The following is a 14,668-nucleotide window of genomic DNA, read 5'->3' on the forward strand; positions in this document are numbered from 1 at the left end:
GGGAGATGATAATAGTGGTTTAAAGTAGAGAACTGTGTGTGTGTGTGTGTGTGTGTGTGTGTGTGTGTGTGTGTGTGTGTGTGTGTGTGTGTGTGTGTGTGTGTGTGTGTGTGTGGTGTGTGTGTGTGTGCGCCCCACTGATTTAGCCTATCACACAAGCAAAAACACACAGTCCCAGCCTGTGTAAACACTTCCTGCTGCTGGGTGCATTTCCTACATTTTACTGCTTTCTTCTGCAGCTCACTTGACTGTGTGTGCCAGACATAAATAATTAACTCCCTCTCTTCTCTCTCTCCCGTCTCTCTGCAGGTATTCGGCCCCAGATTATGAATGGGCCTATGCACCCACGCCCCCTGGTGGCGCTGCTGGACGGGCGCGACTGCACCGTGGAGATGCCCATCCTCAAAGATCTGGCCACCGTGGCTTTCTGCGATGCCCAGTCCACACAGGAAATACATGAAAAGGTACAGAAATATCTTCACATACGTCAGCTTTTTCAAGTGTAATTTAAGTCTTACTGGTAGTAAATTGTTTTATTTTATAATAAACTTGTTTTATTTTATATCTTTACTGTTACCTACACAATCTTAAGTGTTTGCCATGAAGGCTCCTTGTTTATAAGGCCATTTTAGCAGCCTTTGTTTATGTATCTAATTAACTTTAATTAGTTCTTGCTGACTTGCTGTCAATTTTATGTGTCCTTTTTTGTGTTGCTTCAAGGAATCCGGAGCTCATAGACATTAAACGGCATTAAAAGACAAAGTGAAAGCATTTCGAATCTGCCTCACTCACTCAGCCAAGCAAAAAAATATATAAACTTCACATAGTCCTAAGATTCCTACAGTCATACACTGTTCTCCTTTCTGTCTTGATTATTATTTTAATAATAATAATCATAATAATGAGCGTGGATGTGAGCAAATATTTTAAAAGTCAAGGTTTATTTAATCGCTTGTTTACGGAGCTATTAGCCTACAAAGGGAGCCTTGGTCATATAAAGATTATTATTTAAATAGCGCGTTTCAAAAACAAGTCACACAGTGCTCTTCAAAAGACATAAAATCAAGTGCATAGATTACGTGGAATTAAATAAGAAATGAAAGAAGGACAAAAAACAAAGCCAAAAAGCCAAGTTAAAAATAATTGTATTTGACAATCGGAATTATATGCAACGTCTCTTTTTTACTGTTTAGCTTTTGCAGACTTTTACATTATAGCTGTGGCAAACAGTGAAGATGTACAAACACGAAGTGAAGTACAGTTTGTAAGTTTAACATACAGTACGTGTTAGTGTCAGGACAGGTCAGTCCACATAACATTGTACTCTCTAGAAACACCATCAGACTGTGCCGCATGCTGCACCACTAACAGATGTAGTACAACCTGCAGGAACTCATAAGCAGACACACACACACACACACACACACCGAGAGAGAGAGAAACAAACACACACACACTTTGATACTGACATAGTATGAACTTTGAATATGATTCTTGAATAATTTTCCTTCAGTTGAGTGCAGAAGAATCGTCTCTTTCCCTCCTTCTGTGTCTCCTCCTCTGTAATGTTTTAATAATATTTCAGCCCACTGGCTTGTTCCACTCTCCCAGTTCAACTATAATGGTTTCATCACTGACTCTAATCCCACTGGGTGCTGAAGTGCTGCTTTGTTAAATAAGGAGGAGGAGGAGGCTGGTAATAGAAATGCAGTATAATTGTTCCGAGCCAGAGTGGGTGAAACATTTGTCTTATTTTACTGCCTATACACTGGAGCCAGTCTGTGGTAATTTTACAATCCGAGCTTAAGGGTTTGTGTCTTTACACTTCATGTTAAATAAATTTCAGTCCTAAATTCTCATTCTCATTTTACTTATATGAATTTAGAGGCTAAATGGAAGAAATGCTAAAAAAATACTGACTTTTTGTTTTGTTTTCTTCATATTATCCCTTTTTTTGCTCTCTCGCCTCACACACACACACACACACACACACACACACACACACACACACACACACACACACACACACACACACACACACACACACAAACACAAGCATTCCCTGTCCAGTAAGATGCTCTCATAGTTACACATTACACATACTGAGGACCCATCTGGGAAAATAGATGTTGGCAGCGTTCCCATAACTATAACTGCACAGCAGAGGGTACAGATGGGGCACTCTATACATACACACACACACACACACACACACACACACACACACACACAAACACACACATATATATTTGCACACACACTTGCCAGCAACCTCACTTGCAAAGTTTCAGCAGTGAAGTACTGTTCACACACAAGTATATAGACAAACTGACACACCAAGCGAGCAAACAAAAGCACGCTGCTGTCTCTTTGCATGCGCTGCCTGAAAGTGAGCAGATGCAGAGATTAAGGAATCTGTCACTTAAGGAAATCAGCCTTGTGCTCCCAGAGTGCAGCTGCAAGCCAGCGGTGACCTGCAAAACTTTTGTGGCCCCTGTCGAGCACACACTAAAAATAAATTTATTAGAAAGCACTCATAGTTTATTAACTAATCCGGCACTGTCCTTGGAAAGACACATACAACTTTTTGAATTGCAGAAAGATACAAAGCTGTTTTTCAAGTGCCTTTGACACCGCCGTATCAGTAACCACTTTTTTATTGAAGTGCGGCTGTTTTAAAGTAAAATTGCACTAAAAATCTCAACCACAGTTGAGGATGTAATTGAGAAAATGACACGTCTCGCTCAAGCCAAAAGCACTACATCAATCAGGACAAAAAGAATGTTTCAAGAGAAATGGAGCATGTCAGTACTTTGTCATACAAGAATGGCAGTGTTTTGATTTTATTTTTTGCATTTTTTTTGCATTTTTGGGCCTTTTATTTGAGAGTTGACAGTGTGGTGATGGACAGGAAACGTTGGGAGAGAGATATTCAACAAAAGTCCGCAGCTGAAACTGAACCATTGTTCCCCCTTACGTGTCCCTCCATCCAGTGCGCGCTCCCCAGATTAATTTCACACCAGAGCTCCCAGCTTCAGAAACCTATCCTTGTGCCCAGTAGCCTGCGATCTTATAACACATGTTACGAAATCCACAGATAAAGAAGATAAGAGTGCTAACAGGAGTGTGATAAATATTGCGGTTATGTTTTAATAAAAATGATCAACTAATGTATTAATTAGTTAGTCTTTGTTTCAGCATTTGGAGCCAACAGGTGATTAACTTAACATAAAGATTGAAAGCAGGGAAAAGGCTAACCTGGCTCACCCCAAAGCTCAAAAACACACCTACGACACATAGAAAACTCTCTATTTCATAGTTGTTGTTATATATTCATACTATGTAACTCCCTCTTAAACCACAAATGAATATTCATGCTCGAGTATTTCTTTAAAGCTTTGTGGACGTGCCATTACACCGGTGTAGGATAAGCATAGTGTGTTGCCATTGTCAAGGGCTTTATGTGCTTTGCAATATTCATGATTCTTTGCTGTAGGTAATAGCCCTGTACAGAACAGTGTGAAGGTGCACATCCACTGTGGCATGCCAGCTCAAACTGCAGAGGCGTTCTCAAACTAATTAACACAATACAAAACCCATTTGCTCACTTTTTCCACTTCATGTTAACTTGCTCTCAGTTTATATTCCTGTTGCTTAACAGTCCGCTGTGATTTCTGTGTCATTTTCTAGCACCCAGCCAAGCCTGCTACTGGCCTGCTTCGCTCAAGTAATGAGATTAATGCACGAGGAGAGCTTTAACCTTGAATTCAACATCCAGTTCCCTCTACAGCTAGCTCCAATAAAAAAAAATGTTGTATGGAAATTCATGGCTATGCTAATCTAGCCGGATTAGGTTAATTCAGTTAGTGGGTTGTGAATTTAAACCTGTTATTTAGCAGCCGGGGCTTGCAGCAGCTACTTGCTTATGCTTCCTGAGTTTCTCAGGGGCTGTCAGTCTACTTTATGGTCTTGCCTGCATCCACTCCAACCTTGTTTGCATACAGTCTGAATGAATTGATTGTGACAAAAACCAGCTTTGGCAAGCACTCATCATACACAGACAACCACTCACATTTTAGAGCACACGTAAACAATCAATTTGCATTTAGATGAAGAATAGTGGACATAAACTTAGGTCCAGAAAATGCTTTCTTATTCATGTTGGCCGCAAGAAGTTGCTCATACATAATGCTGTGGAAGAACCATCGGAATATGAATGTAGGGATGATACTGATTAAGAACAACAATGGCATTGTGATCATAATATGAATGCAGATGCAAAGTTCCAGTTTTCTTCCATCCAGCTAATGACTGTTGGGGAAACGTTGATGTTGTTAAGACAGTGATGATGATGCCTCCTCCTCTCTTATGTCCCCTTCAGGTGCTGAATGAGGCTGTAGGGGCCATGATGTACCACACCATCACCCTGACCAGAGAGGACTTAGAGAAGTTCAAGGCGCTGCGCATCATTATCCGCATCGGCAGCGGCTACGACAACATCGACATCAAGGCTGCCGGGGAGCTCGGTGAGACTGAGGGACAGATGCGGACAAAAGAGGAGGGAGATAGGTGTAAAAAGAGAGGTTGTTCAGAAGCAGGCAGTAATCATATGCTGAGAATAATAAACAAGGAGGGGGTTGTTTCTGCCCATATGGCTCATTCATTCATGGCCGCATGAGGGGAAAAGAATAAAGAATGTATCAACAAAAACAGAAATGATGCATTATGGATAAGCAAAGTGCACCCTTTGGATAGGGGCCAAACCAAACTCTCCTTGTTGTATTGACTTAACATAAACAACATATGTAACAGGAATTATTACATACTGTAAACAGAATATGTAATTGAAGTGATTGAATATTCAGAGCAGATGCTCCAACTGATATGAAACTCTCCCTCAGATTCCCATTTGGCCCCTTCAGCATATGTTTGGTATGAGAGCAGGATTTAGTGTGATATCTTAATTATTGTCGTTTGTGGTAATACATTTCAGTACGCTGACGTGGACTTTTTTTTTTTTTTGAGAAATGTTCTTTTCATGGGCATAATTAGCAGTTATAATTATCATCTTATCCTTCACAGTTCAGTTTTATACACTGCATTTTTATCTTGTAGAAGGTCATAAAGAAAATACATTCCCTGCCAATTATTTTGTGAAATAAAAAAGAACTACAGATGAATCTCTCTTCAAAACAGCTACAGTAATTATAACCAACTATTATAACAATTAAATCTGTGGAGCAATTATGTTACTTGTCATTTAAAGTATCTATGTCATTGTCATCTTTGATGATCTTTTTGTTTTCTTATTTTTTTCTCTCTCATATCTTTTCCAGGCATCGCGGTGTGCAATATTCCCTCAGCGGCGGTAGAAGAAACAGCAGACTCAACACTTTGTCACATACTCAACCTGTACCGGCGAAACACCTGGCTGTACCAGGCTCTCCGGGAGGGCACGCGGGTCCAGAGTGTAGAGCAGATACGGGAGGTGGCGTCGGGGGCGGCCAGGATCCGAGGAGAGACGCTTGGCCTCATCGGATTTGGTGAGCTGCTACTTTGGGGGTGCATTCAGAGTGTATTCGGTGTCGCGTTAACGAGAGCATATGGTAGCATATGTGGGAGTGTTTGTGCTCGAGGCTGGAGTTCAGAATGAATGTCCAAACTTGACCTGCTTATTGTTTTGTTTATACTCAAAGGTGAGTGGGCAGTCCTCCTTAAACAGTGGATTGTTTGTTTTTTGGTTGACAGCGGCTGAATATCCATAACTCTTGAGATCTGTCTCAGTTACTAGAAAAAGGGACTTTTTTTTAACTTCTTTTAGCTATATGAAAAGGTATCTTAATTTATCTGCCCCTTTACACATTGTGAGAGTCCTACTTTTATTGTGTTTTTATTTTGTTTTCTGGCTTACCCATTTGTTGGTACTCATTAGAGCTTCAAAAAATCTTCTTTTTATTATTGACCAATAACCAATCGGAGTCTACAGCCACACTAGCAGCTCTATGAGGCTGGACACAGCGGTGCTTTGAGCTAAATGCTAACAAGCTCACAATGACAGTACTAACATGATGTTTAGGTATAGGCTAATGTTTACCATGTTATTAGAACCAAGTTAGTGTAGTGGGTTAGCATGCTAATAGTTGCTAATTAGCATTAAACACAGATTATAATTCATCTTGAAGGGAACATAAATGTATTTTGTGTCAGAATGTCAAATTTCTTGGCAATCCATGAAATAGTTGTAGAGAGGTTTCACTCAGAAACTCAGGAGAGTAGTTATTAGGATATATTGTCTGGAAACAATAACAGTTTGTGCCGATCCATCCAGTAGATGCTGAGTTATCTCCCAGAATAATTGAAAACTTTGAACTGCTGGTGACGTTAGAGGAAATGTCAGGGGATCAACAGAATCAGTAGGTTTCACCCTTGGGGTCCATGAATGTTAAAGCAATAGAATTTTGTCAAATAACAAATAGACTAATCATAATAATATAATAATAATATTAAAAACAAGCTATTAGAACCCGATTCGTCTCTCAGTCCGTGCTTTCTGTCCATTTCATGCCCACCTCAGGTCGATCAGGCCAGGCGGTGGCAATGCGGGCCAAGGCGTTCGGCTTCAACGTGATCTTCTACGACCCCTACCTCCAGGACGGCTTGGAGCGCTCGCTGGGCGTTCAGCGAGTCTACACGCTCCAGGACCTGCTCTACCAGAGCGACTGCGTCTCCCTGCACTGCAACCTGAACGAACACAACCACCACCTCATCAACGACTTCACCATCAAACAGGTAGAAAGTAATTGTAAATCTCAGGTGATGGAAGATAAAGGAAACTGATTTTACTATCTCTCATTAAAGATGACGGTCTGAGGAGCTGACACAGCCTGTAATTAATCAAAAACCGATAAAGCTCGATTGGCTGAAGCTTTCTCATTACCCTCCAATGCAGGCTGCACATTCTCCTCACTAGGCTAATGATCCCCAGAGGTTTGTAGTACAGCTATAACCCAGCAGACTGGGAGCTGACTTGGCTAGCCACTGGCGTTCCTTAGCTGCCAGTGCTCCTCTGCTGGCAACTTCCAGTTCTTCCAGTTTAAACAACCTTTTTAATGAGTAGGTAGATACCCAGAACAAGCACATGCAAAAGAAACAGAACAGCGTCAGAATCAGAGAGATTTACATGTTGGGGTGTATGGCGGTGCTGACATTTTTTTTTGCGTTATCGTCGGTAAAGTGGTGGGAGGATTCGCTGTAATCGGCCTGTTCTTCCTCACAGTTTCTGTTCTTTCATAACTCTCAGGTCAGTGTGACACATTGCCGAAGTGTGTGTGTGTCTGTAGTGGGCGTAGGAGCATGTTTGTGTGCTTGTTCACCAAAAAACGAGCCAAGTTTACTGACTTTAAGGCTGAATTGTGTCATTTATGTCTTAGTAACACATTTCAATCATCATTTGGACCCAAACAGAACACAGTAATTATTTTATCTAATGTTCTTTTATTATAAACCAGTAAAAAAAAGAGCTTTTATCAGCAGGTAGATGGTATAAAGTCCATGGTATGTTTGTGAACTTGCACACTTTGAGGAGCACACCACACCTATTGTGAGCTGCCAATATATCGCGGTTGGTGACGAGCCAAGGAATGCTACTAACCGGCCAAGTTACAGTTGCCAGCTGAGTGGGCTTGCCAGGCTAGGCATGGTGAATCAGCAGCTAAGCTAACCACGACATGCGCTTTAACCCCCAAAATGTAATGGCTATCCTTTCAGCGTTCTCCTGACCACCGCTGCCACCTGGAGGACGTAACATGAACTGCGGGTTGTGTTAAATTCCATGGTTTTAATAACTGGGAGCCGTGCAGCTGAATCTGACATCTCTTTCAAAAGTGAATGTCTTCACTGATTGTGTTGTTAGCTTATAAGAAAGAGTATCAAGTTAAATACAATGTATGTTCATCTGCACCATCTCTTACATGCTGGTGTTTTTAAGTATTCTGAAGAGCTTCTGTGAAGATGAAGGGATTAGTGTCACTTAAATGTCCCCTTTCTTTCCATATCCTTTTGTTGTCTTGTCTTTCTTTATTTGAAAAGCACTTGTTTTTCCCCCCATGTTGGGTTTAAAAGAAAGAAATTCTTCCCACGCAGCATTGAGCTATAACAGCACCTCTGGGTGTGCAATCTCAAAGCCACACATGTTGAAATGTTGAATGCTGAAAATAAACGCTGTGCTCTCGCTGCTGCTGTGTGTGTGTGTGTGTGTGTGTGTGTGTGTGTGTGTGTGTGTGTGTGTGTGTGTGTGTGTGTGTGTGTATAGATGCGTCAAGGTGCTTTCCTGGTCAACTCGGCGCGGGGAGGTCTGGTGGATGAGAAAGCTTTGGCTCAGGCCCTGAAAGAAGGCAGGATACGGGGAGCCGCATTGGACGTCCACGAGTCGGAGCCTTTCAGGTGTTTATGATCTATTAGCTAATATATCTAAAAAGCCTTTAACCAAATTGATTCAGTTTGGTTTGTAAAACATGGTTTGACTTTAGTGTTCATGAGAAGAGTCTCAAATATGTACAAAAGGAAAATAATATGTGCTAATACCCCCTAATAATTTAAAGTAAAGACTAAATTCTGGTAATTCCAATTTTAGGCCTATTAAAAATATCTTAAATATGATTTATCCACATCTTAAAAAGTTGATTGGATTAATGGTGTTAATGTTACTTGCATAAAGTTGTAAAGTTGCATATTTCAGTCCCACTTTTAAATGTGATTTTGAATTTATTATCCTGTAACAACTAAAAAATGAAACCGACATGGAACCAATACTGATTTTCCTTCATATCCTTAGTCCTTAGTTTTGCCAGTATGGACATGAAATGAAATTGCATTCATAATGGTTTTAAAAAGTCTTAAATCTATCCAGTAGAAACCTCCAGAAACCCTGTACAGAAGTCCCAGTAATATCAAGAAAATCAGTTTGGTGTCTGTGTTTTCTCCCTCTTGCATACCTTAATCTGTGTTTATCTTTGTCTTTCATTTACTGTTGAACAGTTTTTCCCAAGGTCCTCTGAAAGACGCCCCCAACTTGATCTGCACACCCCACACCGCCTGGTACAGCGAGCAGGCGTCGCTGGAGATGAGAGAAGCCGCCGCCACAGAAATACGCCGAGCCATCACTGGTACGGAGAAGTCTTTAATCGCACGCATTCCCGCATTTTGCTTTTTCCTCAGCTCACCAGTGTCCACTCTCGCCCCGACACAGGCCGTATTCCTGACAGCCTCCGAAACTGCGTCAACAAAGAGTTCTTTGTCACCACAGCACCCTGGGGGATGATGGAGCAGCAGCAGCCACAAGTTCACCCTGAGATCAATGGTGCCGCCTACAGGTAGGAGGTGGATTTACCCAGAAGGCCGCTCTCATCGCACAGAGATCACCTGTGTCACCTCGACACCTGCAGCAGATGAGGCTTAACACGTGGGGGAGGGGTAGTCTAGATGTTCAAATGTATGTTTGTCACAATTCTGACTTTCTTTTCCTGAATATTAGGCTGGGTCCTAGTTTTTGTGGCATATTTATACATAGAATTGGCCCAAATGAATTTATCCCTTGTTAAGTTTAGGCTCTTCGTTTCTCAGTCTCTATATTGTCTCAACCAGAATGAACTGCTTCTCTCACACAGCCGAGTGAACCAAACCATGGTACAGGCCATAGCAACGGGGGGAATGCAGGACAAATTATATACCTAATTCTCAACCAGGTAAATGAATACTACCACTGCTGGCCCACAGGCCAGGGCAAATGAACAACATCATTAATTAAACCAAATTCCATTGAAATCTGTAGCCTTTGTTTCTGCTTCACACTCTTAACTCACATGTGCTGTAACTGTACCCACTCTACCCAGCATCTCATCAATTCCCCAAACACACTCCCCCCTCCCCAACCTGAAACTGAAACATAGCACACAGGATCACTCTAATGGTGGACATTTACAATACAGTCACAGCCACATATGACTGGAAAACGAGAGTAGTAGTAGTAGTTGCCTTTATTCTCTCAGCAGCGATTCAGGATACAAATTGTCAGAAGTGGAAGGATTAAAATAATACTTTTTCTTTTAAATAGTGAAGTGACAGGTAAAGAAAGAAAACAGGAAGGTTGTAGTTGTGGAGTTCTTTCAGCGACAGGAAGAGGACATGGAATTAAGTCACTGAGAGGAAGAGAGAAAGATACAGAGATACTCATTTGGTGGGAAACTGGGATAAGGGTCACGCTATAGTTCACCAAGGAAAACCCCTAGCAACAAACCTGGAATATTATCAGTTGTTGTGTTTGCAATAAGAGTCCCCCCCCCCCCCACACACACACACACTTTTTTCCTTTCAGCTCCCTGTAATAAAGTATTGGTTTCACCCAAATTATAAAGACATATCTCGCTTACTGGGGACTCTATTCCTGTTTTAATGTATTTTTATCAACTTCCAAGCCAAAACTATCTGTATGGCTAAATGGGGGGGAAAGTGAGAACTCATATATTGTTTTGTAATTTGGGTGAATGGCCCTTTAAAGTACTTCCCTGCACCAGAGTATGAGCCCTAATATTCTCATGTATTGCCTCCATGCTGCAGTGCTCCTTGCATTGTTTAACCATTACTCAATATTTTGTTTCTTAGAGTTGATGATGCTTAGTGAGCCTGCCAAAAAACAAGATGTTTTGATTCTTTTTAATGTTCATTTGTGTCCCCAAAAGTACATCAGTATATGTAATTCATTTTAAATTTCACAGCTCTCATGTATTGATTTGGTATTTGCTTACTCTAATGAATTAAAGTTGCTTTGAAATCCCACTTCAGACAGTAATGATCAGAAGCAAAACATTTTATTTTCCGCTTCGTAGTGGGAAAATAATTTGGCGTATGGCAGCAGCATACTTTTAAATAGAAAAAGTGACTTTCAGTTCACCAGTTTTCCTTTCCTCTTTATCACGCCTGCTGATCACCTCCTGTCCATCTCCAGATTCCCTCCTGGCGTGGTGGGTGTTGCCCCTGGCGGAATTCCCGGATCTATGGAGGGGTTGGTGCCTGGGGGAGTGCCCATCGCCCACACCCTGCCCCCCGGTACCCATCCGTCACAGGCCACCTCCCCCAACCAACCCTCCAAACATGGCGACCCCATGAGAGAGCACATGACTGAGCCGTAGGACTGCTGCCGCAACCGAGCAAAAGGGGGGCTGAAAACCTGATGTAAACTAAAAGAAAACCCAGCGACCGGCCAACTCAACCATCCAACTTGTACGCTTGACTTCAGCCATCTGAACCTACCAGCAGACTGCCTGCCGGGCAACGTTTCACACGTCTTCTTTTTGTATGAAACCACTAAGCCCAAGTGAGGACAGCGGATGTTAATACACACACACACACACACACACACACACGAGCTGCCACACTGAGATGGTACTGACGGTCAAACTCATGCGCCGAAGATTGGAAACCTCCCCCCCCCCCCTCCATAATCTGTTTCTGTTCGTCCTTGATTTAAGTGATGTTTTTGTTTTTATCTTTATTTTTTTGAGTATATTTTAGGGAGAATTCCTCCTGACTCCTGGGACACGTTGACTTTACCACGTGCAGGATGGAAACATGACCCACGCTCCCTACTTTTAAAGGGGGGAGGCTGAAGGGACAGGGACTTAATAAACGATCCGTCGAGCCTCCGCTTTCCCTCCTCCCTCGTCAGTTTCACCCATTTCAGCGCAAAAATGTCCTGTGTTATTTTGTTTTTGTTTTTTTTTATTTTCTTCTGTTTATCCTATATTCTGTGTTTCTGTTGCAAGTGAATATCTGTTTTTTTTTGTTTTTCTGTTCTTCAGTGTGTGAAAATGAATGGATTTACAGTTACACGTATGTTTAACAGACAAGAAAAGTCAGCTGATGACAACAGCAGCATCTGCCGTCTCTGTCAGAAAAATCTGGACTCCATCTTTGCTTCTTTTTTTCCAATCGTCGTGGCTGGTGGCCCCTGAATGTAGAGACGAGATGCGGGGCAGCAGATGTGGTTTTCCAGTTCCAGGAAGAATATTTTGGCTTATGAGGTAAAAAAAAAAGAGAAAAAAAAAAGACCCTTTTCAACCAAAAAATGGCAAGAAGATAAAAAAGAAAACGACCATTCGTGGTTAGATATTTTCTGTTGAGTGTGTCATCTCAATTAAATATTGCTGTTGTAACTTTTCCAACTCTGCTGAACTGAGGTACCTACGATATTTGGTTATTGTCACGAACAGCGTCCCAAATGTTATCTGTTCGCATCCAAAGGACCTACAGTACATTGCAGCACCAGCTAGCGAGGTAGGAAAGTGTTTGGGAAAAAAAAAAAAATCTCTTACTGACTCAGGAAAAAATATTAACCCTCAAATATGTCCAAATCTAAACAGAAATGGGGGGAAAAAAAACAAGTCTGGATTATCGCTTTTCATGTCTCCACCTCTTTCTCCATTGTGGTATTTTTTTATATATCAAATGTACGTTTTTTGATGTTCAAGGTTTTCAGTCCTGTTAGATTTGTATTGCCTTGTTAAATGTTCTTATAATCATAGTCTTATGTGAACGACCCCACCCTCTCCTCCTTATAGTTTCTTTGTTTTTCTGCTCTAATGAAATCCAGCTGTGGCTCTCGGAGGCATCGTGCCCTCTGTGAACAACAGCAGCCACATTCATTCCTTTTAGCCCCACGACGTTAGCAAGAGACGGCTGCTAGCAGATTGTTTGGTTTTTAGTGTGAGTATTTGTATTTGTTTCTTGTACAAGGTGAACATATAGCATACAGTGCAGCTGGAAACAATAAATAAAACTTACTGTTCTGATTGATGATTGACTCTGTGGAACATTTGTGGGATATTTAATTCTCCTGGATGCTTTAACTTATTTAAAAGTTGCTTAAAAATCCTCTAAATTCTCAAATTGTGACATGGTCAATGTCAGAAATGTCAAAAAATAAGTTTATTGTGCAGCTAACATAAAAAAAAAATTATATAAATGGATTTTGGCACCTATTATTCTTTCTTTTACTAGGTAGATAATCATGCTCCAACTTTTAAAAATACAGTTCCCATAATGCTTGTTAACAGGATGAGTATTATGGAGTTTTGCTATGGGCTAATACCTAAGCCCTATATTAGTTTACATTTAAGCAGACCATCATTAAAAGTATGCCGAATTAGCCATTAGCAGTTGGTGTCTGCAGTGTATCCATTGATGTACAGACAGATATCACTGGTTTACTTTGATACTGAAGACAATTAATAAATGTGTTAATTCTCAGGCAGGTTCTTTGGAGTTATAAGATGCATCTTTTTTATGATTTCTAAGTGGATTTATGACTGTTTATAAGTGATGGACATCAACGATAATGATATCCTCAAATCTAAAAAATATGTGTATCGTGTATGTGTGGTGAGATGTAGTTAAGAGGAGTAGAGAAACAATTGCAGCAGTCGAATGCCAACAGGTTTAAAGTACCTTAGTCAGCCATGAGGTGTGTGATTCGATTAGTGGCCTGAAACAATATTGTTTTGGTCGACTCTCCCCGCTCTCACTGAGTCGTTTTCTGCTGTAGAAAACCCCACTTTACTCTAATTTCTTTTTTCACAGGGTGGTGAAGTCATGACCTGCCCTACTCTGCCTCTGATTGGCTAGTACTTGTTGCTTTCATTGATTTGGTTGGTTAGATTTAGGCATGAGGAGTGAGATTGGTTAGGGTTAGGCAGAGCAGGGGGAACGTCATGCCATCCTGTGAAAAAAAAATATCGGCCACTGTACACTTTCTGTGTAGAACCAGACAAAGTTAGGTGGACACAAACACAACTCAAAATGAATGTTAATGTTTCTCTGTAACTGCTGGGTGTATACATAGCAACAGTTAATGCCAAGAATCACCATATTAACTAATAACTAATGAAAAGATCTAATGTCAGATGTGTTTACAGCTTGTTTCTGCTGCCCCCAAGTGTGAAAAAGGTAACACTTCATTTGGATAGTCTGTCTGCAGAGAGTATTTGTAACATTTCAACAGATTCAGCAACTGTTGTTTGATATTACACCACTCTTGGTCAGGGTATATTCATAAATTGTCACATATAATAGATAATATGGTTAACATTTACAGCCAAAACAAAAACAGTTGAAATGTTACAAATAATCTCTGAACTATCTGATAGTGTGTTACCATCAGTTACTGCAAGTTAACACACTATATTGTAGTTGTAAGGAGATAAACATTTTAAGTGTTTATTAATGTATAAGTTGACTGTGAAGCATCTGTAACTAGTGTATAAACAACTAATGAATGATTGACATTTTTTAACATTTGTCTTCATACTGGATACGATGATTAAATATTAAGTATTTATTTATTTAATTTACTATTATATTATTATATCCATTATATGTCTTTATTTATTTAGATTTATTTGTAAATACTTCCTCTTTACTCTCAGTGGCAACTGAGCAAACTCCATCCACTGATGAAGGACATAAGATAAGGCTGAAAGTTCCAGAAGAAATCTAGACCTTGGTGTACCTTGAATGACTATAATAATTACATGAGCTACAACAATTAGTTAATTAATCAATTAGTCAATCAAAAGAAAGGTAATAGGCAACTATTTTGATAACTCCCAAACCAACA

General features: G+C 40.6%; 1 protein-coding gene across 6 annotated transcripts in view; it reads left to right on the forward strand.

The window, feature by feature from the left end:
- Nucleotides 1-12,849, forward strand: part of ctbp2a (C-terminal binding protein 2a) — a 64,463-nt gene extending 51,614 nt beyond the window's left edge. For 5 of the 6 annotated variants that reach the window (XM_051378243.1, XM_051378226.1, XM_051378269.1 and 2 more), the window contains 8 exons: nt 310-464; nt 4,382-4,526; nt 5,337-5,543; nt 6,575-6,789; nt 8,312-8,442; nt 9,037-9,164; nt 9,248-9,371; nt 11,003-12,849. In XM_051378243.1, the coding sequence (XP_051234203.1) occupies nt 310-464; nt 4,382-4,526; nt 5,337-5,543; nt 6,575-6,789; nt 8,312-8,442; nt 9,037-9,164; nt 9,248-9,371; nt 11,003-11,186 (1,289 nt within the window). In that variant the 3' untranslated portion in view covers nt 11,187-12,849. Of the gene's footprint in view, nt 1-309; nt 465-4,381; nt 4,527-5,336; nt 5,544-6,574; nt 6,790-8,311; nt 8,443-9,036; nt 9,165-9,247; nt 9,372-9,665; nt 9,744-11,002 lie in introns of all 6 variants that reach the window. The other variant, XM_051378235.1, reaches the window with a different exon arrangement.
- The last annotated feature ends 1,819 nt before the right edge of the window (nt 12,850-14,668 follow it).

This window comes from Dicentrarchus labrax, unplaced genomic scaffold (assembly GCF_905237075.1).
Source record: "Dicentrarchus labrax unplaced genomic scaffold, dlabrax2021, whole genome shotgun sequence".
NCBI lineage: Eukaryota > Metazoa > Chordata > Actinopteri > Moronidae > Dicentrarchus > Dicentrarchus labrax.